The following is a 23,558-nucleotide window of genomic DNA, read 5'->3' as shown; positions in this document are numbered from 1 at the left end:
CTAGGTAATAGCTGAGAATATCATAAACGGTAATACATAATGTTGCGGTTTTCAATCAGATCAACCTAAGATTTGCCAATGAATAAAATTCAGTTGTATGACATTTTTAAACTGATGGATATATTGCAATAAGGTATATTTTATCGATCTCATATTGAGAAATCAAATATTCTAGAATCTGTGACAATACCATCAAAAAACCAAATGTAAAGAGCATAGTTTAGGAATAAACATAGTTTCTGAATTAATTAAAGAACCATGTGAGATGTCACGTTATGGTGTTTCAGAGTGATATTTTGAAGCACCACTTCAATAAAGCTAAATATTGAATTGCAATACCTTCAGGTCATTTACAATGCTCTGTTGTTTAAGCGTAGCCATAATGGTTGCCTTGATACAGAAGTCCCAAAGAGTGAAGATTTTGGCACTGTGTCTGTAGCCCGTCTCATGCATGCATTCCTGCTTAAATCCACTCACGATCCTGGAGGCAAGAGAAAGCTTTTACATTTTTGAAGGAGCACTGGCTTTCACACTAAATCATGCGCTTGACCCCAAGACTGCTGTAGTGTTTCACACACGGTGACCTTCTCTGCTTTCTTTTCAACTGTTAACGTCATCGATATTTCTTCTTCATTATTTTTCAAAATACCAGAAGATTGCAGCTGGCACACAGCTTCAAATAAACAGGAGCACATGTTTCATGGTCGCTTTCAGATGTAAATTTATTGAAAATTCAATGAGATTGCAATAACAAAGCATTTATATCACGTGTGCAATAGTACACTGAAAACACTGATTACCCTTGGATTGTTCCCAGAAATAAGAGGACAGTCCAGTATAAAATCTGTTTATTCCAGACCCCCAATATTATATTTTAGCTGGTGTCTATTTTTATTTTAAATTATGTCACTGTGAAGCACCTTGGGACATTTCGCTACCTTAAAGCTGTAATACATAATGTTGCGGCTTTCATTCAGATCAATCTAAGACTTACCAACTTACCTTTTTTCCCTGAACTGCCAAAATGGAACTTGTTGTTATATGTTAGACTGTTGGCCTGGGATACAGCGATGATACTAGGCCTTGGGTGGGTGTCATACCTGCAGCAGCCACTGCCTCCCTGATTACGCTGCCACTCATTAGAGCCACCGGCCTCTGATTGATCCCAGGGCAGGCCCGCCACTGTCCAGTTAAGTATCCAAGTGGTGGGCCTTTCCTAAAAGAGACAACATGGAGCTTTTGCAGCTTCCCGGTTGGTAGGTGAGGCCCCCATTGTCTCCATTAAATACTGCCAGGGTCTCTCATTGAGTTTTCAACACTCTGATGTGATATGGTGTCACCCCAAACCTCAGCTTGCATATTTACCTTGTAATAATATGCACGATGTCAAAAAATGTACTACTACCAAATTCACTCAGGACTACAAACACATCTAGGATACATCCGTGATCATTTGTCATCAATACCCTGGCCTCTACAACATGATAACAGTAAACCTTAGAACAACATTTAAGAGTCTTTATAAATAGATCAAATTAAGTTATGACATTACTCATTTCCATGGGCAGAATCTTCGGCTCGGTGAGTGGGAGCAGGCCCCGCTCGCCGAGGCATAAAATGGTGGGCCTGACGTCAGGCGTGCGTCTCAACATCACCGCGCATCATTCACATTTTCAGTTCAGTGGGCGCACAGCCGAAAGCCTGTTAAAAAGTAATTAAGGCAGTCAGCTGAGCTGCCCATCCAGCCTTAAGGTTGGTGGGCAGGCAAAGAGCCCTGGCATTTTTCATGGAATCTCATCCACGGGCAGGATGAGGTTTCATGAATGATTTAAAATTTTCAGAAAAATCTTTATTAAAATTAATGGACATGTCCCAGCTCATGTGACAGTTTCACATGAGGGGGCATGTCGTAAGAATTTTTTCAACACTTTGTGCCCCAAGGAGATTTCTGTGCTTTGTCGCGCGTGTGCGGAAAAGAGCGCACTCCCGAATCAGGTAACCTCACCCTGCCCACACAGGTAACACTCAGCGCTTCCGGGCGTGCATCACGCTGGGCGGGCCTTAATTGGCCTGCCCACAAAAAATGGCAGCACCCAGCCAATTGGGGGCGCTGATCGGCTGTGTGCCCACCATGCCCGCCCCCACACAAAGCCCTGACTGGGAGAAAATTCTCCCCCATATTTGAGCTTGCTGCCAGCTTCAATGAATGTCTTCTTTACTAGGTGAATTGCTTGATTCCTTTTCAATAGTTTAACAATTTGTATCCTAAAGGAGTTCACCAGTTTATGTGAAGTAGTGCAAAATATACAATATCTTCTTCTTCAGTTCTTTGCCTGAAGGCAGATCTTTAAGTGATTACTTGTAGAATCACAGCAAAGTGCTGTGATTTTTTCTAAGGGTAGGGTTAGGAGGCAGGCCCTGAATCTACTTCAGCCAGAATGGGGATTGAACCCCATGATATTGGCACGAATCTGATCCACATACCAGCCATCTAACCAACTGAGATAAACAGCACCCCATATGTTACTATTATCTGTAAGTGCTACAAAATATTCCCTTGCTCTTGCTTCCTCTTTAGAAAACTCCTTTGACTTTTAAAGTTCTGTTCTTTTCCATAACATTTTAATTACCCTTTTTTTCCCTTTAATGCACAGAGAACATTACTGAATAAATATTCCCAATTCCTTTCCACCAAGGTTTCCTTTAACTTCATGTTTGCTCCTGTGGAAAGGTTAAGCCTGGCAGAAGAGTTCTACTCTTGACCCCCAGGCAGGAACAGGATGACAATCTGAATGCATCAAACCGACAAAAGCAGACAGCTTGTAATTCTAATCTGATTTATATTTTCCTGAAGATCGTTTTTTCTGAGTTCTTGGAATGTTTTGATATTTAGTGATTATGTCACCAGCAGTGAATTAAAAATGAGGAAAGTGCAAAGAGCTGTGGCAGTTCTAACCTTCTAATAATCCAGCAAAGACAAAGTAGAAAGTAGAGGACCATGGTCAGCAGATAGGCCAGAGGGAGGTTATAGATAACGTTCTGGTGTACATCAAATTTATAATAGCCATAGAACATATAGGAAGCTTCCACGAATCCCTGTAAACAAAGAATATCAATATTACGAAAGAAACTATTTAATTATTTTAATCGTAACTTCAGAAGTTAATAGCCCACATCGATTTCCAATGTACATCTGTACATTTAGTTACTAGATCATTGAGTCTTTCAAGCCAACATATTTGATAACTGTTCTGCAGGTTTTGGTTGAGCCTGAACTTTCTTCTTCTTGTAGCCTTCTTTCTACTTCTCCAATGCTCATCTTCTGAAATCCATTCACAGAATCTCCACTTTGTGCAAAGCTTCACTGTCCATATCTTATGCCTTGCTGAGTTGCATTCACTACCACCCTGGAAAACCTCCATTGAATCCTCAGCCCCCAGCACACAGATTTCCAAATCTTTTCATCCCCATTTAAGATGCCAAAATGGCCTCACCCTTCTGAGCCACTGCAACCTCTTTCAGTCAAAATCCCAGGTGGCATCTTCTCCACTTCCCACTCTGTAAAAGCTCCCTCCCTCACTATCGTCCAAAATTGGTGAATGTCATCATCACCCATTGCAAGGCTGAGGTATGGAATTCTCTTCTCCAACCCTCGTTCTTGCTACTTCTCTCCTCCTCCTTCAGCTACCATGCCCTAAGAGGGCATTGGAGACGATGGACTTCCACTGGATTGGTTCATGGTTATTCGTGGTAAAGTACTGCAGTGGTTTGCCATTGCCTTCAACAGTATGGCTGATCAGGAAACACTCCTGCTCTTATCACTTGCCATCAGGTGTATTTGAAGGATTTACAGGCTGATAAGCATTCTGTTTGGCCATGTTATGAACGCACCTTCTGTGGCCGTCATATCCTGAAATGGGACTTCAACCCAGCGCTCCAAAAGTAGCGATGCTACCAGAGTGTCACGACACCGCCTCCATTACTTCTCGGCACCTTCTAAATCCTCTTCAAAACATATCTGTGCCTTTGGTTGCTTTTCCTATCTCTTACCCAATTCTAGTTCAGAGTCCATTTCACCAAGTGTGAAATGCCTTGGGGTATATAAATGTTTTTAAAGCACTTTCCAATGGTGGTACTTAATTGAAACTTAATTTTTCTGTCAGGACTTTTAGTTGTAATAAGATGGTTTATTAAAAATATTTTATAAATCATTTGATGAAAATCAATTCAAAATAGCATGTCCTGGAAATAATTTTGAACCTAACACATTCCAAAAGTTACAGAAAAGTCTAGTGGAGTAACATGTAGTTGAAAACTTTATTAAACTCTAAAGCTATATAAACCAGATTTGCCTGTTAAAGGAGCTAAATGAGAAGTGCCAGACTGTCCACACAGTTTAAATAAGTGACCTTTCAAATTTTTTAGAACAACTTATAAACTGAAGTGATTAACTGGCACTGGAGGGCCTACCAGGCAGTGTGTCTCTTGTTCTGGTTCTCTGTAATGCTTCATTGTGAATGGTACAATGGCCCTCACACAGAAAAGAAATAAAATTAACAATAGCTCAATTTTCTCTTTTAAAGGAATATATGCTGATGCTGTTCAGCACTGAAGGAACACGGAGCTCTGAGACCAGACCTCCTCCTGCCCTTAGCCATACACACAGACACACACACACACACACTCATGTTAAAGTCTCCTTTAAAGATGGTACATTTTCTTAGTTGCAGCTAAATAGTTGAGGATTCTTCAAGAAGTCTCTCCACTAAAATCTAATGCAGATTGCATGGACCTGGATGCCAAGTATAACTTAAACTGTGTGACCCTACCTTCACCGCCCTCTAAATTTGATATGTTGGAGTTCTTGACCACTGTGCCAGAATTTAGTATTGTTTGTACCCCTAATTTTACATGTAGCAAGTTACCCATTTGACCTGTGATATTCTCAGGGTGTCTGGTTAAAATCAACATAGGTCAAAGTACCTACTAACAGGTACTTTGGCTGGAATTTTCCAGCATTTCACACTAGTTCATCTTCCAGTCCCGCTGATGTGAATGGATATTTCAATGGCTTGCTGGCCCCACCGTGGGGCACCCGCTACAAGGGTAGGGGCTGGAAAATTCCAGCTTTTATCTGCTCTCTTGACTGGGGAGAGTGGTGAGATAGGCACCCAAGGTACAGTTATTTTATCGAGAATAGTTGAATGACATAAATAGCAATTATAAATGTGGTGAGAAAATTTCAAAGTGTCCACTTTTTGGCTGGATTCTGCAGGCAATAGAAAAAATAAGTTATTTTGCCTTAATTACTTTTGAATTTTTTTATTTGAAATTTTTTGCAGCAGTTAGCATATTCTGATTTTTTTTAAATTTGTAAATCTGATTGTACTCTATGATTTTAAGAGATCCATTTGCATGGTTCTGTTTTTGGTAAAGTTGCACATCATACCAGTTGCTAATGGAGAACCCACGTCCATACCTCAGAAACCATCAAGGGACTGAAAATTCTAGAGAGGAAAATAAGTAGATCATGGAACATTCCCAGCCTCTTAAATTCTGTGTGCCAACTCAATCAGGTTTTCCAATATTCTGTCACTCTACCTCCCTAACCATAAATACTAAACAGATTTTCAATTATGAGTGCCAGCTCAAATTCGTTATCTGAGTTAATTTACCAAATTACAGTACACAGAAGCAGATAGGGAGATTTTAGGGGTAATTTCTTACAAACCTCAATTAAAAACTTGAACTGAGACCACAGGGCATTAATCACAGCTTCTCAGGTAGATTTTCGTGAGCTCTGCACAAACTTAATGCGGTGGATATAGGGATTCCGTGGTCATATGCACCCCCATTTGCAGGAAGGTGTTCAACATTGGTTCTCTTCATTACTTACCACAAGCCCCATGTGTGTGATCAAATTTAGCTGCATTCATTCTTTCCTCGAATTACCCAGTGGTTGTGATACTGGACCAACCACAGCGAGGTCATGATTTCAAATACCACTATGGCTGATTGTGAATTCATCACTTGGGAACTGACAACTACTCATCTAGGTTTAAATAACCCTTTTTAATGCTCAGAATGTTTAATTTTAATCAAATTTTTAATTCAAATAATAATTTACATGCTAGAAGCCACATATATTCACACACAGGGCCCTGTTCTTTGCAGAAAGAAGGAGCATGTCCACACATTACACCTTTTCCAACTATCAAAAGCTTGTGGGACAGCCATTCCCTGATTCATTCCCAGTGGCAACACCATGACCAATCAGAGTCGACCTGCCTGGTTCGAATTTGAAACAAAAGTGTGGGAGTTAACAGTTAACTCTGCTGCATTCTCCATGGCAACGCAGTATAAATTGGTAAAAGCAAAATACTGCGGATGTTGGAAATCTAGAACAAAAACAAAAATACCTGGAAAAACTCAGCAGGTCTTACAGCGTCTACGGAGAGGAATACAGTTGACATCTTGAGTCCGTATGACTCTTCATCAGAATTGAAGGGTCATATGGACTCGAAACGTTAACTATATTCCTCTCCGCAGATGCTGTAAGACCTGCTGAGTTTTTCCAGGTATTTTTGTTTTTGTTCAGTATAAATTGGTGTTCCCTTTACTGTTAGTTTATCTTGTGTAGCTGTTCTGATGAATGCAAGACAAAAAGCTTCAATTGCATGTCTTTTTTTCCAGCAATAATAACTTACCGTTCCAGAGAACAGATCCAAGATATATGCATAAAAAGGAACCAAGCCATGAAGGTATGGATCGTACTTGAAACATTCAGGTGCTGTAAAAGAAACTGGAAACACGGCTGTTAATTATGTGTCCGCTGATTTACTGTTAAGTCCTCAGCATCTTACTTGACTACAGTGTAATATAATGTGGGCTAGTACAACAAGAGTGGGCTACTGAGTTGTGTTTAACATCATTGCTGAAATTGTAACATAAAGCTGTAAATGTAAACCTGGCTAGGAGAAAAGAAGTGTGAGATCCCAGGAAGGGTGAGGGTAGTTTCACACCCATGGGCTTGACATGGGATGGGAGCTCCTTTGGAGCCCTTGGACATTTTGGTGCAAATTGCAGATAAACCTATTGAGTTGAATGTATAACACAATGCAGATACTGCTATCCCATTGCTGAACCATTTAAAAATTGGGGAGGTGCATGATGTCTACAACTAAACTGGTGCAGAGTTTGTTACAGCCAAATTCTGCAAATAATGTGTTGTATGGTTTAAATCCACCAGCAATGGTGTAAATGGGTTGCTGCCCAGTCTGCAACTGGTGCCTGGAGTGTAAACGGGACACTGCCCATTCTGATACCAACAGCGACAGTGTAAATTGGATATTCTCAGTCTGAGACTAGCAGTGACAGTGTAAATGGGCTACTGGCCAGTCTGAGACTGACCATGACTGTGTAAATGGGATACTGGCCTGTCTGAGACTGACAGTGACAGTGTAAATGGGACACTGGCCTGTCTGAGACTACAGTGATAGTGTAAATGGAATATTCTCAGTCTGAGACTAGTAGTGACAGTGTAAATGGGATATTCTCAGTCTGAGAGTAGCAGTGATGGTGTAAATGGGGTACTGACCATTCTGAGACTAGCAGTGACAGTGTAAATGGGGTACTGACCATTCTGAGACTAGCAGTGACAGTGTAAATGGGGTACTGACCAGTCTGAGACTAGCAGTAACAGTGTAAATGGGATATTCTCAGTCTGAGAGTAGCAGTGATGGTGTAAATGGGGTACTGACCAGTCTGAGACTAGCAGTGACAGTGTAAATAGGGTACTGACCAGTCTGAGACTAGCAGTAACAGGGTAAATGGAGTACTGACCAGTCTGAGACTAGCAGTGACAGTGTAAATGGGGTACTGACCAGTCTGAGACTAGCAGTGACAGTGTAAATGGGATACTGGCCAGTCTGAGACGAGCAGTGACAGTATAAGTGGGATATTTTCAACTTGAGACTGTGCCTACAATGTAAATGGGATAGAACCTTTGATATAGATGACCTACCATTTCCATTGCTTAAGCCTAAAAACCTAGAGAGTAAATCAAGGGTTTTTAGGGGTATGCGTTAGGTTGCAGAAATCTCTGACTAATCCATTGATACTTCAGTAAAATTTCTTTAAGATAATCTCAGATTCTTGCTACCAAACAGGGCAGTTGAAGATAGCGGTAATAGGACAGACGTCTCACCAAGTTTCCCTATTGAATTAAAAAATTAACTAGGGACTGCAGAGGTACTTTTAAATTAGCACCTCAAGAATTAGCTCAATCTGAAATAATGTATTAAGCAACACAATGAAGGAGCAAGAATGGCCTTTCAATCCAGGAAGAGACTCTCAAAAATACTCTTGTAAGTAATAATGCCTCCACCACAGCAGTACGCTCATTAATGAACTGTTAAACAAAGCAATGGAAGAATAATTCCCTGGATATGTTGAATGTTGGCTACCGGATGTGCACCCATCTCTGCATTGATTGCTAAATAGGTAGCTAATAGTGCATATACCTAGAGAGCCAATCTATTTAACGGCTAATTTAACTGGTTAAACCGGACTCTGCATTTTTTTAAAAAAACACACATGGGCCGGAATTTTACAGTCCTGCTGTGTCGGGGACAGGGCCATAAAATGCGGTAAGTCATTCTAAACTTCACTGACTTCGGCGGGAACCTAATATCCCGCTGTCATAAAATGATGCCATAAAGTGCATTAAAAGTGACTTATGTTGGTGCGTTTGTTTCATGTGACACAACCTCTTGACATACTCACTGTTCCTCGTGTGCTCTGTGGCTGTCTGATTGAGCTTCATTTTGCTGATATAGATGGATGGGACGAGCACAAAACCACTAACCAAAAGAAAGGCGGAAAGATTCAAGAAGATCAAAAAGCGCAGGAAGGTGAAGTATGACTGGATGCCGGTGCCATATCGACCTAGTCCGCAACACAGCACAAAGGAGTGAATTGACACATGGTTCCAGCCAAAACGTTCTCAGCCTTTGCACATTAAAATAGGTAAACCTACGTGACTCCAACTATTATTTCATCCAAGGAAACACTCCAACATGACAAAGTACTTTCTGTTACTTCCCTAGTACAGAAATCCTGATGGAGACACACAGCCAGCCATTATATTCATCGTTTGCTCATGAACCATGCTGAACAGCATAACTTTATTACATACTAAAGTGAGTAGAAAGTCTGTACTTGTGGAAATTTGGTATAAAGTCAGAATTTCCCTGTGAATTCCATCACTGCAGCCCATAATGCACAATTCTATTTGCCCTTATATTTCCTGCTGGTTGGTTTGTCCCTGTTCAAATTTCATTGATCTGGAGATTTGCATAGGGCTATCGATGGATAACCCCTAAATCTAAGACTAATATTGTTGGCATCCGCAGCTTAAATTGATGCAAATTATTGTTACTATTCTGTGAGAAAACACCATAAAATGCCTCTGGCACCTACAAAGTCAAAAATCTTAGATACACTTGATATTTGTAACAACATGGTAAATGTGAGTGTAAAGAACATGCTTATAATTCCAGTCTAACCAGCAGGTCAAATTGTCATCCAAGTGTTATTGTTAGATGTTATATAATGTTAGGGGAAATCGGTGAATAGGATCATTGAAATATGGAAAATGCCAATATCACAGGCAACAAGTAATATTCCTGTGTGAGTTTCTTGCATAAAAAAACATAGAGGCCAGAAATCAGAGGGCTCACATCCTGGCAGGAGTGCCCACCTGGGACATTTGCTGCTGGTCCCATTGTTTGACAGGCACACAGGCCACTGGAGAAGCATCTAGGATTCCCAACTACTGGAGAGCTGGAAACATGGCATGCTGGTCAGTTTACCCGCCTCATTCTAATCCCAGAAGTATCTTTAAGGTACCCTCTTTGTAACCAAGTAGCATTAAACTTTTTTCTTTAAAATATCAGTCCAGTTCTTCTTCAGTTCTCCCAGTGGGCCGCACTTCATTGGTTCACAGAAGGTCTCACTTGGCATTTCCCTGCCATTCCTACACCAGGTTTTCTCTGAGAACCAAGAATATAGGAACTTCCAAAACTGGGTGTCCCTATCCCACCCATGACTTCTTCGACATTGATGGCCTTGTTTGGGATGGGTAGAAAGCTCTGCTCCCAGCAGGTCATCCCTGATGGATATATCTGGGTCTCAACCTCATCACCAGACCTTCTGCCACTTTTTTGCCTAAGTGACAGTGGGAGTCTGCCAGAGGTGCTGCAGATTTTCAATTCCTGCTAAATATTTTGGGAATACAAACAATGAACATTGTTAATGTAAATAAATAATTATTAAAGTAACACACATTCAGACCACTAACCATGTGACCGGCTACCTAGTTTCATCAGTACCTAAGCGACAAACATCCACGCTTACCAAATTTTACGTACTGAAAATTGCCCGAACAATCCCCATCCACCACTACTCTCCTCCGTCTGGCTGAACTTGTTCTCACACCGAACAATTTCTCCTTCAACTCCTCACACTTCCTCCAAATAAAAGGTGTGGCTATGGGTACCCGCATGGGCCCCAGCTATGCCTGTCTCTTCATGGGGTATGTGGAACATTCCTTGTTCCAGTCCTACTCCAGCCCCTTCCACAACTCTTTCTCCGGTACATCGATGATTACTTCGGTGCTGCTTCATGCTCTCGTCGGGACTTGGAAAAATTTATTAATTTTGCTTCCAATCTCCACCCCTCCATCATTTTCACGTGGTCCATCTCTGACACTTCCCTTCCCTTCCTTGATCTCTCTGTCTCAATCTCTGGTGATAGACTGTCCACCAATATCCATTACAAGCCTACCGACTCCAACAGCTACCTCGACTACAGCTCCTCACACCCCGCTTCCTGTAAAGACTCCATCCCATTCTCTCAGTTCCTTCACCTCTGTTGCATCTGTTCTGATGATGCTACCTTCAAAAACAGTTCCTCTCACATGTCCTCCTTCTTCCTTAACCGAGGTTTTCCACCCACGGTCGTTGACAGGGCCCTCAACCGTGTCCGGCCCATCTCCCGCACATCTGCCCTCATGACTTCTCCTCCCTCCCAGAAACATGATAGGGTTCCCCTTGTCCTCACTTATCACCCCACCAGCCTCTGCATTCAAAGGATCATCCTCCGCCATTTCTGCCAACTCCAGCATGATGCCACCACCAAACACATCTTCCATTCACCCCCCTATCGGCATTCCGTAGGGATCGTTCCCTCCGGGACACCCTGGTCCACTCCTCCATCACTCCCTACTCCTCAACCCCCACCTATGGCACCACCCCATGCCCACGCAAAAGATGCAACACCTGCCTCTTCACTTCCTCTCTCCTCACCGTCCAAGGGCCCAAACACTCCTTTCAAGTGAAGCAGCATTTCACTTGCATTTCCCCCAACTTAGTCTACTGCATTCGTTGCTCCCAATGCGGTCTCCTCTACATTGGAGAGACCAAACGTAAACTGGGCGACCGCTTTGCAGAACACCTGCGGTCTGTCCGCAAGAATGACCCAAACCTCCCTGTCGCTTGCCATTTCAACACTCCACCCTGCTCCCTTGCCCACATGTCTGTCCTTGGCTTGCTGCATTGTTCCAGTGAAGCCCAACGTAAACTGGAGGAACAGCACCTCATCTTCCGATTAGGCACTTTACAGCCTTCCGGACTGAATATTGAATTCAACAACTTTAGGTCTTGAGCTCCCTCCTCCATCCCCACCCCCTTTCCGTTTCTTCCCCCTTCCTTTTGTTTTTTCCAATAATTTATGTAGATTTTTCTTTTCCCACATATTTCCATGATTTTTAAATCCTTTATGCCCCCCACCCCCACTAGAGCTATACCTTGAGTGCCCTACCATCCATTCTTAATTAGCCCATTCGTTTAGATAATATCACCAACTTCAACACCTCTGTGTTCTTTTGTTCTTTTGTCTATGACATCTTTTGATTATCTGCTCCTATCACTGCTTGCTTGTCCCTACAACCACACCCCCCCCTCCACTTCTCTCCCCCCACCCCGCCTCAAAACCTCCCCCCCCACCCCCCAACCTTAAACCAGCTTATATTTCACCCTCTCCTCGGATTCACCTAGTTCTGTTGAAGGGTCATGAGGACTCAAAATGTCAACTCTTTTCTTCTCCGCCGATGCTGCCAGACCTGCTGAGTTTTTCCAGGTAATTCTGTTTTTGTTTTGGACTTCCAGCATCCGCAGTTTTTTGTTTTTATATTAATGAACATTGTTTTCTCAATACCTTCAAAATTGACCATGAGTTTGACATGAATGATATAACTGCTTAATAAATGTAAAGCTTTAAAATGCTTCCTAGGTATGCATGATATTCTCTGTATAAACAATCTGAACCTTTCAATGAGACTATAGCCGAGTAATCAACATCAGTAAAAATCTGGTTGTAATCTCACTGCTGTTTACAGGGCCTTAGTGTGCTCAAATTTGTTGGTGCTTTTCCATACATTACGACAGTTTCCTTAGTTGTACGATGCTTTGGGATACTCTGAGGTTGTGAAAGGTGCTATATAAACAAACATCCTTTTCCTTCACTCACTCTTTTACTCTTTATCCATTCCTCCCTGCTAATTTCTATTATTTTTTGGAAAACTTAATGAAGTGTTGTAATAGCCTCCTGATAACTAGTATTTACTGCATAAACACTTGAACCACTTGATGAGTGATCACTCCCAGGTGTATCTGTTATTCTGTACTTTGTCCCCTGTTTTCTCTTCTGTCAACTTATTACATGAGAGACTTGAAAAAAATCCTACTCTCTATCAAAATTGTTCAGGCAATTTAACCGAGTTGTAATGATTTGACTAAAACATATCTCCATCTTCCTATGGAAACACCTTCTAAAAACTGATTTCACTTAAGCACTCAACAGTTTGGTGTTCCCTGTGTTATGAACACCATCACAAACTAAAGAAGTCACTCACACCTTCTATTTTACTCAGAGAGCTCTTCCACAGTTCTAACCAGGATACGACATGTGTCACTTCGTCCATGAGCCTCTTCAGTGATTTCTGCTGGCTTTGCTTCCAAGTCTCCCAGCTGCTGAGAGATCCATTATCACACCTTCTCTTCTCTCTGTGGAAAAGTTAAAACTTAAATGCAGTGGACAAAGAATTAGGTCACTTCCCTACTGATCCACCTTGAGAGTTAATGGACAGAATGAATTTTTGGATCAGAATTCCAGATTTAATTTATAGGTTTACGACAGTGGCTTATAATGAACTAAATATATCCCCAAAAATGAAGCCAGTTGTAAGACGTATTTAAGTTGTATGTTTCTGAAAGATTTCCTTTGATTTGTAGTCACTGGCATCAAAACTATTACACTCCTTCCCTCCTATCAATGAGGGTTGCAATGTTACCAGGACAAAAAATGCTGGATAATCTCAGCTGGCCAGGCTGCATCAGTGGAGGGAAACAGAGTTAACATTTCAGGTCGATGACCTTTTCCAGTTCCGATGAAAGGTCATCGCCTGAAACATTGACCCATATCTTCTGAGCTCCAGGCAGTCTACAGGGGAAGTACCCCAAAGATCCGCTGGGGAACCACCCCCCCCTCCCCATCCCACAGAGGTTCCCAGGTTAGGATTGTCTGGCTATTGCCTGGTTCAAATTTCCGATGGGCGATTGCCCTGCACTGGGAACCGTCTGATATTCCGATTTAAATTGCAAGCTTCAGATGATTCTGACTGTGTCACAGTAATAGTTACCCAGAAAAGGTTAGAAGAATTAAAACCACTTCTAGCTTCTAGGTAACTATTGCACTGACCCATACTGAGCCCCCGTGGGACACCCTCACTCCGAGAACCCCCCCGAGGCCAAGCGACTGCCCCTCACACACAATCTCCCCCACCACCACCCCTGAACCCCCGCGGGATCCTCCAACTACCCCTTCCGAAGTACACCCCAACACCTGAACATCCACGGGACCCCCCAACATCCTCATGGAATGCCACAACCTCACCCCCACCCCTTTACTTCCCTCCCCACCCCTCAATTACCCTCACTGATCACTCACAGAGCCCTCCAATCCCCCATTGGACACCCCCAACTACACCCTCACCCATTGACTGCCCTCCCCACCCTCCAGCTATCCTCCCAACCCCCGAATTCCCTCCCCACCCCAAACTGCCCCCCCACCCCCAACTATCCCCCAACTGCCCCCCCCAGCCCCCACTTCACCCCCACTCCCCCCCAACTGCCCTCCCCATACCCCAACCTCTCCCATCGTCCACACCCCAACACCCCCCAACCCATTCTATGCCAGCCACCCCCACCTCTCTCCCCACCTCCCTCCCCACCAATCTGTTCAGTGGCACCTTTAAACTTATCTACTTTACGGGAGGTAGTGCCATAAAAAATGGGGTGTGTCCTCCTTCCCTCTATCGCTGCAGCCCTGGACAGAAGGCCGTGGGAACCTGCTGCGCTGCTCAGATCTTGCCTGGCTTGAATTGGAAGGTCGGGCGAGATAGGAGCGGCTGATTTCCAGGTAAGTAATTTCGAGCAGAGTGGCAATCTGACTCAAATGCCACTCCACCAGAAGTTACAGCCTGATCAACTCTGTTTCTCTCCAAAATGTTGCCTGATCTGCTGAGGTTTTCCAGTATTTTTTGCTCTTATTTCAGCCTTCCAGCATCTTCAGTAGTTTGCTTTTGCAACATTATAAATCTGGGGTTTACGCACATTCGGCAGAAGGTAGCTAACACATTCTGAAATGGTTGAGATGTGATCTGGAACAGGCAGGAAATAGAAGGGATTTTCAAAAATATATTTGGCCAGCTGGATGTCAGAAACACACCGAAATACATAGGGATGTCGAAGAGTTTCCAAACAAGGGCTCTGGGCAATTTTCCCAAGACAAGTTTCTGTTTGTCTGCAATGGGTTGCACACTCTCTCCTTGTAGGGACACACTTTATTTACCTCAGTCCAGAGAATAATAGTGCAGGTTAACAAATGTCAAGGCATTTGGACCCCCCAAAGGATTAGTTGGTGATTTGATATGTTTTCTCCACAAAGTCTCATTTATAATCCAGAATGGAGTATTGAAATATTGCATGGTTATGCTCAGGTAATTGGTTACCAAGTCTTGTAGATGGATGACTCAGTTCCAGCCTTTCATTGTTAGAGATATCATCTTAAAGCCTGTTTAACCCCAAAGATAGTCTACTTACCTCACCCCTCGGTACCAAGAACCATCCCATAAACAGCAACCTTACTGACTATGAAATGTATGAGTACATATCAATTGCTTGACCACAGCATGGGTACACACTTAACATGACCAGCCATGTAAATACTACATACATACAAACATACGAATTAGGAGCAGGGGTAGGCCATTCGGCCTCTCGTACCTGCTCAGCCATTCAATAAGATCATTGCTGATCTGATTATAACCTGAACTCCACATTCCTGCCTACCCCCGATAACCTTTCACCCCTCCCTTGCTTATAAAGGGTCTATCTGCTTTGAATAAATTCAAAGAGCCAGCCTCCACCACCTTCTGAGGATGAGAATTCCAAGCAGCAAGAGAACAACTTTCTCCTCATCTCTGTCTTAAAAGAGAGACCTCTTATTTTTAAACCATGTCCCCTAATTTTCATCTCCTCCACAGGGGAAAACATTCTCTGGATATCCTCCCCCATACCTGTCAAGTCCCCTCAGAATCTTATATGTTTCAATAAGACCACCTCTCATTCTTCTAAACTCCAGTGGGTACAGGCCCAGCTTTTCCAACCTCTCCTAGTAAGATAACCACGCCCCTCCCCACCCCCCATCCCAGGTATCAGCCTAGCGAACCTTCTCTGAACTGCTTCTAATGCATTTATATATTTTCTTAAATAAGGAGATCAAAACTGTTAACAGTACTCCAGATGTGGTCTCACACCAACAACCTGTACAACTGGAGCAAAATATCTCTACTTTTATATACCATTCCCCTACAAAAAACAACAACATTCTGTTTGCCTTCCTAAACACTTGCTGTACCTGCATACAAACTTTTCCTGATTCATGTACCAGGACACCAGATCTCCCTGTGCCTCAGAGTTCTGCAATCTCTCTCTCCATTTAAATAATAACCTGCCAAAATAAACAAGTTCATGTTTTCCCACATTATACTCCAGCTGCCAAATTTTTGCCAATCACTTAACCTATCTGTATGCTTTTGCAGACTCCTGACGTCTTCACAACTTACTCTCCTACATATCCTTGTATCATCAGCAAATTTAGCAACCATACATCTGATCCTTCATCCAAGTCATAATGTGGCAACAAGAGCAAGGTCAGAATCTAGGGATTCTGTGAAGAGTAACTCACCACCTGACTCTCCAAAGCCAGGCGTATGGAAACGCCACTTTCTGCAAGTTCCACTCAAAGCCACACAACATCCTGACTTGGAACTGTATCGCCGTTCCTTCATGGTCACTGGGTCAAAAACCTGGAACTCCCTTCCCAATAGCGCTGCTGATGTATCTACACCACATGGACTGCAGCAGTTCAAGAAGGTGGCTCACCACCACCTTCGCAACAACTGCTAGCCTTGCCACCAATGCTTCTATCCTAATGAAATGGTGGTTCCACTGGATGCAAAGCTTCACAACAGCCTGAGAAACCCTGAATATATGAGCTTGTGTTCTCATCCAGATGACACCCTGCAGGAGCTGTCATCCCAAGTTGGGGAAACAGGAACACATCAGCGGGAGGGCAATCAGGCAGGGAAAAACAAGGAACACACTGGAGGGAGGTGGATATAAGTAAGAGAGCAGAAACCATGGATGTTTAGGATAATGGAACACTCTGGGAGCAAAGGCATTCAAGTGGTCAGGGATTGTTTGATGGCAGCAGGTGCATTGGGATCTTTTGAATAATCCTATAATTTTTAAAGCTTTATTCACCTACTTCTTATAGATGAATGTTGTGAAAATAGCATTCAAATCTAAGCAGATTGTATATAAAATGGTAAGACAGCACAGTTGCCTATATTTTACTGAACTTACTAAATATAAATGCAAGACATGACTGTAAAGAGATAGAACTGACCTCACTTTCCTTTTCTCTGCCAAATTAATAGGAAGGTCTGTCAGGCATTGTTTGCTATCTTCAAATAGCAGCACCTCTTCATATATGAACTGTAAATTTGAAGTCTCATTTCCTGAGTTGCGAATTGAAGAATACTCTTTTTTGGAAGACAGACATTTTGTTCTTCTTCTCACTGCCTTGTGACTTGGCAGTTCCTGGAAAATGCCGGTTTGATAGTAGGGTTGCAGAGAAACATTGGACAATGAGTTTTGATCTGTCAGGAAAGAGCAAATACCTGTTTACTGTCCAGCAACTATCTGGATAAATCTTTAAATTGGTCTGTTGAGTAATTATTAGGATTAACCAGATTATATGTGTGGGGCATCATTGGTTTATAGGAAATAAACCATTAAGTGGCACCCACTTCAAAAACTGTCAGTTCCTGGTATATATTCTATTCAACAACAATTTGCACTTATATACTGCATTTAAAAACACTCCAAGGCAACTCACAGGAGCATTGCCAGACAAAATTTGACACCGAGTCATATCAGGACAAGTGATCAAAAGCTTGGTCAAAGAGATAGGTTTTTAAGAGTAGTTTAAAGGAGCAGTGGGAAATGGAGAGACAGAGGCCCAGATTTGCGTCACATCGGAGAGGCTCTCTGTCATGGTAAAAATCCAGGAAATGGTCGAAATTTCTAAGTCCCACCCCCGAACCCAGTATCTTCACGGGGGTGGGCTGGAATTGGGCCGAGGTTCATGCATGCACAATCCGCAAAGGCAGCTGGCCATTTAAATCACCAGCTGCCTCCACTGAAAAGGAGTTTTGGAAGGAACAGAAGTGTGGAATCCAGAGTGTGCAGATTAAAACAGGTAAACTTGGCGGATTCATTTGGATAGCCGTGGTAAGGTACCCCTTTGGATAGCCTGCTGGGACACTTGTGGGAGATTGTTGGAAGTGAACAAGATTATGCACTTTTAATGCACAAACTCATTGGAACTGTCAAGCTGTCAAAGAGCTGTCCAGCTGTCAAGGGACTGTAAAAGAGCTGTCCAGCTATCAAAGAACTGTCCAGCTGTCAAGGGACTGTAAAAGAGCTGTCCAGCTATCAAAGAACTGTCCAGCTGTCAAGGGACTGTAAAAGAGCTGTCCAGCTATCAAAGAACTGTCCAGCTGTCAAGGAACTGCAAAACAGCTGTCAAAGCTGTCAAACCTGTCCAGAAGTGTCAAAGCTGTAAAGGAGCCCTCCAAGGATATTAGGTGAGTTGGCATGGAGGGGGCTAGGGCAAAGTGTGGTGGGTGGGGGGGCATGGGTTGGCATATGTTAGCATGGATGAGGCTTGGGAGTGCAAGGGAGCTGAGGGGGTGAGGGATGGAGGCATTTCTTTTGTTTTATTATTATTTATTTGTTTAAACACAGTGCTAGAGCACAAAGGCAGGCCTTACACTGAGCCCACCTCCATACCTGGCAGCCTGCATATTCGTTCCGGGGTCACCACACCACCGCCCGCACCGACCCCAACCAAAAGTCCCACCTGTGGGTGGCCATTTGTAAAGGCCGGGTTCGCCAGTGTGAGAAATCTCTCGACTCTGCGAATCCGACCGGGGGACAAAAACCTGGGCCAGAGAATTTCAAGGAGGGATTTCAGATTTTTCCAGAGGCAGCTGAAGGCATGTGTGTTCACAAAAGGCCACGATTGAAGGAAGGCAGGGAGTGCCTGAGAAAGCAACAAGATAGGGAGAGGCTTGACCAACGAGGGGTTTGAACACAATGATGCAATGTTGCCGGGCCGGGAACCAATTACTGATAATTAAACTGCACCATACACTGCACTTCTGTTAGATTAATGCCATAACTCCATTTCTACAACTTAGTAAGTGCAGCCAAACATTGCCGTGTAGTTTTAATTCAGATCAGAAATTCATTCTTCCATACTAACTGGAGATAATGAGGCATTTAGAGCAGGATTTTCAGGTCATCGAGCGGGCCCAGGGGCGGCCGGGAAGCGGCCCACCGCCTCTGATCGATCCTTGACCACGATTTCATGCTGGCTGGCCAATTAACGCTGAGGGAGCGGGAGGAGGGCGAGTGTAAAATTCTGCGCATGCGTTGGGGGAGCACGCAGTGAAAGCTCCCTGGAGACAGGGAGCTGCCTCAGGGAGTTGAACAATTCTAAAATCAAAAATAAAGATGTTGAAAATCGGACACAAAATGTCCTCACATTGGACGCACTCGCATGAACAGAATCATAATAAAAATTACGTCAAAACAAGTTTCGTTTTTTTTTATAAATTAATGTCAGAAACCTCATCCCGCCTGTGGATGAGGTTTCCTAAAAAACCCAAAGGCCGCCTGGCCGATTCGGCTGCCTGCCAACCGTAACATTGGACGGGCAGCAAAAGTAGCGCCTGAATGAGCCCTCGAAAGATACCTTGACGAGCCATGCTGTATATCCAGAATTGTCTTTGGGTTCCATCTTTACAAAGCCTGCAGTTTTACACTAAAACAGATTACTTGGTCATTATTGCACTGGAGACTGTGGGACCCTGCAGCTTACAAATTGAACACAGCATTTCCTACATCACAATGGTGAAGACACTTTAAAAGTACTTCATTGGGTGTAAAGCTTTTAGGTATACCCTGAAGCTGTGACAGGCATTATATGAATGCAAGTCTGTACTTTATCTTAACAAAAGAATCAGCACAACTGCTGCAGTGAGATCCCTAATCTGAGCCTCGATAGAGATTTCCCAGAAACAGACGTGAAACAAACAGAAATGACCATTCAAAGCCACAATGGATACAGAATGGGGTTTGGGTGAATGATGTAGGTAAGACTATTAAAAATTTATGATAGCAGATCCAAGCTTCATTATAAGTCTATTAAAGTCAAATAGCATCATGCTAACCGCCACCACTGAAGGGAATCATATAACTTAAGTTTGTGTCCCATGTGTAACTGAACGCCATTGTGCAAAGATTTTAAAAACAATACTGTGACATTTGAATGCTGGACAAAACAAATAGAGCTTGGAACTTAATTTTGGCATGTATTAATGTAACAAATTGTCCTTATTGCTATCTCCCTTCAACAATCCCAACATTTCTTTGGATTCTAACAGGATGTAAAATGGGTGATTAACCACCTCACTTAGACTAGTACAAACCTATAGAAAGATGTACATTCCCAATAATCAAATACTTAAAGCAGGGTAATGCTATAAAGCTTGTAATCTACTGTCAAAATGATCTGTCCAAAACTGTAAATATAGAAATCAAATGTACAATGCAAACAATGATCCAATAAAAAGGCAAAAACAGAGCGAGCTGGGAATACCCAGCAAGTCAGGCAGCATCTGTGGAAAAAAGGAGTCAGTCAAGATTTCAGGCCAAAAGAACCTTTCTCAAGACTAGGAGAGTTTGTAGATGAACAGTAGTAAAAAGGGAACACAGTAATTGAATGGAGGCAGGAAAATAGTGCAAAACAGAATCATACTGAAATAAATAGGATGACCTACAGAGTAATGAACTGGCAAACAGGAAATTATTAACTTTGATATTAGCAGGGGACAAGTGGGGGCATCTTATGAGAATCAAAGAAATAAGAGATATTTTTTATTCTTTCATGGGATGTGGGTGTCACTGGCAAGGCAGCATTTGTTGCCCATCCCTAATTGCCTTTGAACTGAGTGGCTTACTCGGCCATTTCAGAGGGCAGTTTCGAGTCAACCGTGTTACTGTGGGTCTGTAGTCACATGTAGGCCAGACCAGGTAAGGATGGCAGATCTCCTTTCCTAAAGGACATTAATAAATCAGGTGGGTTTTTTAAACAATCAATGATAGTTTCATGGTCACTATTACTGAGTTATTAATTGAATTCAAATTCCGCCAGTTGCCATAGGTGGGATTTGAATCCGTGTCTCCTGAGCATTAGTCTGGGCTTCTGGATTATTAGTCCAGTGACAAGGCACAGTTAAACAGCTAAAGGCAGGCAGGTAAACAGGGAAGGATAAAAAACTGGTCAGACAAAGCATAATCCAATGATCTGTGGAAGGAGAAGAAAAAAAATAATCAGGTCAACAGTGCAGAGCACCACAAAAGTGGTGTTCCACCATGTGGTGCCCACTCAAAGGATCAGCATGCTCTCTCCCCTTATCCCCGGCCATACTGGCCTACCTATCCCACATTGCCAGCACTAACTACTTTAGAGAAATTAGGAGTTGTAATCAAGGCTGGAAATTGTTAAAGTCAATGGGGGGATAAATTGGATAGACCCCAAATACAGGCAGGGATCATATTGTATGATTAACCCTCACCCATTCAATTTAATGCAAGCAATGTGCCAATTTTGTGCTGCTTGCTCATTTGAATGATTGCTGCATGCAGCCAGCATTAACTATATTGTTCATGGGCTGCATACATCCACAGGGAGCCCAGAATTCTAACTTGCTGGCAAGACTTAAGAAACTAACCTGCATCTCTTAAAGGGGGTTTGGTGGGGTTAGGGGTGGTGTGCATTGTGGCTGGAGTAAGTGCTGGCAGTTGTGCAGGAAGTGAATCTGACTTGGGAAACTTTGAAATGGCACAACATGGAAGACAACTGGCTCCAAGATTCTTGGATGCTGCACTGGAAAAGGTGGAAATTAGGAGAGATGTCCTGTATCTGGAAACCTTCCAGCCACATGATCAAAAGGTAGTGGGGTTAGATATCAGTAGAGGTCAATGCTAAAAGTCCAGCCCTCAGGACCTGCATGCAGTGTCACAAGAAGTTCAATAGCCTCATACGAGTGGTCAAGGTCAGTAACGGCATCTTCAAATGCCATATCCTACTAATTGCACCAGTAGCCTCAGACATTACTCAATTCACTACACTCCTATCACTAACCTACCAATAATCTCTATCAATCAGGAATCAAACCTAACATTTGTATGCTCAACCTATCATCATACACTTACCCCTGCTGCAAGCCTCACAAACACATCCTGCAGTTTGCACACACTGCCAGATATTCAGCATGCACATCACCCAAACAGATTTCATGACAATCACTGACACACTTCTCTATCTCTGGCACGACCAATTGATGCACAACCAGAGTCAGCAGGAGCTAACTTGAGGAAAACAGACATGCCTGTATGTCCTAACCCCATGGAGGAGGTGGTGTTGGTCATTATTGGGTTACCCATTGCTGAGGCTGTGGCCAGCTGAAACTATCAAAGCTGTTAGCTGATTGTTTCCTCGTACCCTAATCTGTTTTTCCACATCCAACTTCCTCCTCATTCCCACCTTCTCTTCGGATTTACAACCTGTGGTTGGTGTAAGCATGCAGTTCTTGCTTTCACCATTCCGTACGCCACAACCTCACTCTTATGCCTTTCTCCTTTCCAACAGCAAAAGGTAAAACCTAAGGAACACCAAGAAGAGAATGATGATGAAGATACAGAACCATCACTTGATTTCACACTCGCATCCATCATCTCAGACACTAACAAAGTGCATATCCTAGAGAATAATTTAAACTACATGGTGAGACACCGGACACAAGTGGACTGCAGCCAGGGCAAGGATAGTGCAGGGGCCAGCCTGCTGCAAAGAGAAATCGCACATGGGTTCTGCACAGAGGATTCAGATGAGCACTTTGAGGGGGCAGCTTACAGAAGAACTCTGAGGGATATGTACAATGAAAGGACTGGTACATTAGGCTACCATAATCACAGAATCACAAAATCACAAAATTGTTACAGCACCAATGGGCCATTCAGCTCATCGTGTCTGCACCGGCTCTCAGTAGGAGCAATTTACAGAATGCCATTCTCCTGCCTTTTCCCCACAGCTCTGCACATTCTTCCTTTTCAGTTAACAATCCAAATCTGTTCTGAATGCCTCGGTTGAACCTGCCTCCACCACATTCCCAGGCATTGTATTCCAGATCCTAACCACTTGCTGCGTGAAAAAGTATTGCCTCATATCGACATTGCTTCTTTTGCCAATTAACTTAAATCTGTGCCCTCTTGTTCTCAATCCTTACACCAATAGCAATAGTTTCTCCCTATCTACTCTATTCAGATCACTCATAATTTTGAACACCGCTATAAAATCTCCTTTCAACCTTCTCTTCTTCAAGGAAAACAGTCCCAACTTCTCCAATCTATCTACATAACTCAAGTTCCTCAGACCTGGAACCATTCTCATGAACCTTTTCTGCAATCTCTCGGATGCCTTCACATCCTTCCTAAAGTGTGGTGCCCAGAATTGGACAAAATATTCCAGTTGAAGCCAAACCAGTGTTTTATACAGGTTTAACATAACTTGCTTGCTTTTATACTCAATGTCCCTATTATTACAGCCTAGGATACAGTGTATTTGATTAACCGTGCTCTCAATCTGTCCTACCAGATGATTTATGATTTATGGTCCCTGTGCTCCTGCACCCATGAATTGTACCTTTTATTTTATATTGTCTCCCTGAGTTTTACCAAAGC

General features: G+C 42.9%; 1 protein-coding gene across 3 annotated transcripts in view; it reads right to left on the bottom strand.

The window, feature by feature from the left end:
• The window catches only part of LOC121293720 (transmembrane channel-like protein 7), a 63,620-nt gene that overhangs the window by 27,144 nt on the left and 12,918 nt on the right, over positions 1–23,558 (bottom strand). For all 3 annotated transcript variants that reach the window (XM_041216935.1, XM_041216932.1, XM_041216934.1), the window contains 6 exons: positions 17,092–17,344; positions 12,976–13,124; positions 8,785–8,946; positions 6,708–6,802; positions 2,957–3,096; positions 340–481 (listed from right to left, as the gene is read on the bottom strand). In XM_041216935.1, coding sequence (XP_041072869.1) covers positions 340–481; positions 2,957–3,096; positions 6,708–6,802; positions 8,785–8,946; positions 12,976–13,042 — 606 coding nt within the window. In that variant the 5' untranslated portion in view covers positions 13,043–13,124; positions 17,092–17,344. The remainder of the gene's footprint in view (positions 1–339; positions 482–2,956; positions 3,097–6,707; positions 6,803–8,784; positions 8,947–12,975; positions 13,125–17,091; positions 17,345–23,558) is intronic.

Source organism: Carcharodon carcharias, chromosome 22 (genome assembly GCF_017639515.1).
Source record: "Carcharodon carcharias isolate sCarCar2 chromosome 22, sCarCar2.pri, whole genome shotgun sequence".
Classification (NCBI taxonomy): domain Eukaryota; kingdom Metazoa; phylum Chordata; class Chondrichthyes; order Lamniformes; family Lamnidae; genus Carcharodon; species Carcharodon carcharias.
The sequence above is the reverse complement of the archived record's forward strand: the minus strand, read 5'-3'. Positions and strand labels throughout refer to the sequence as shown.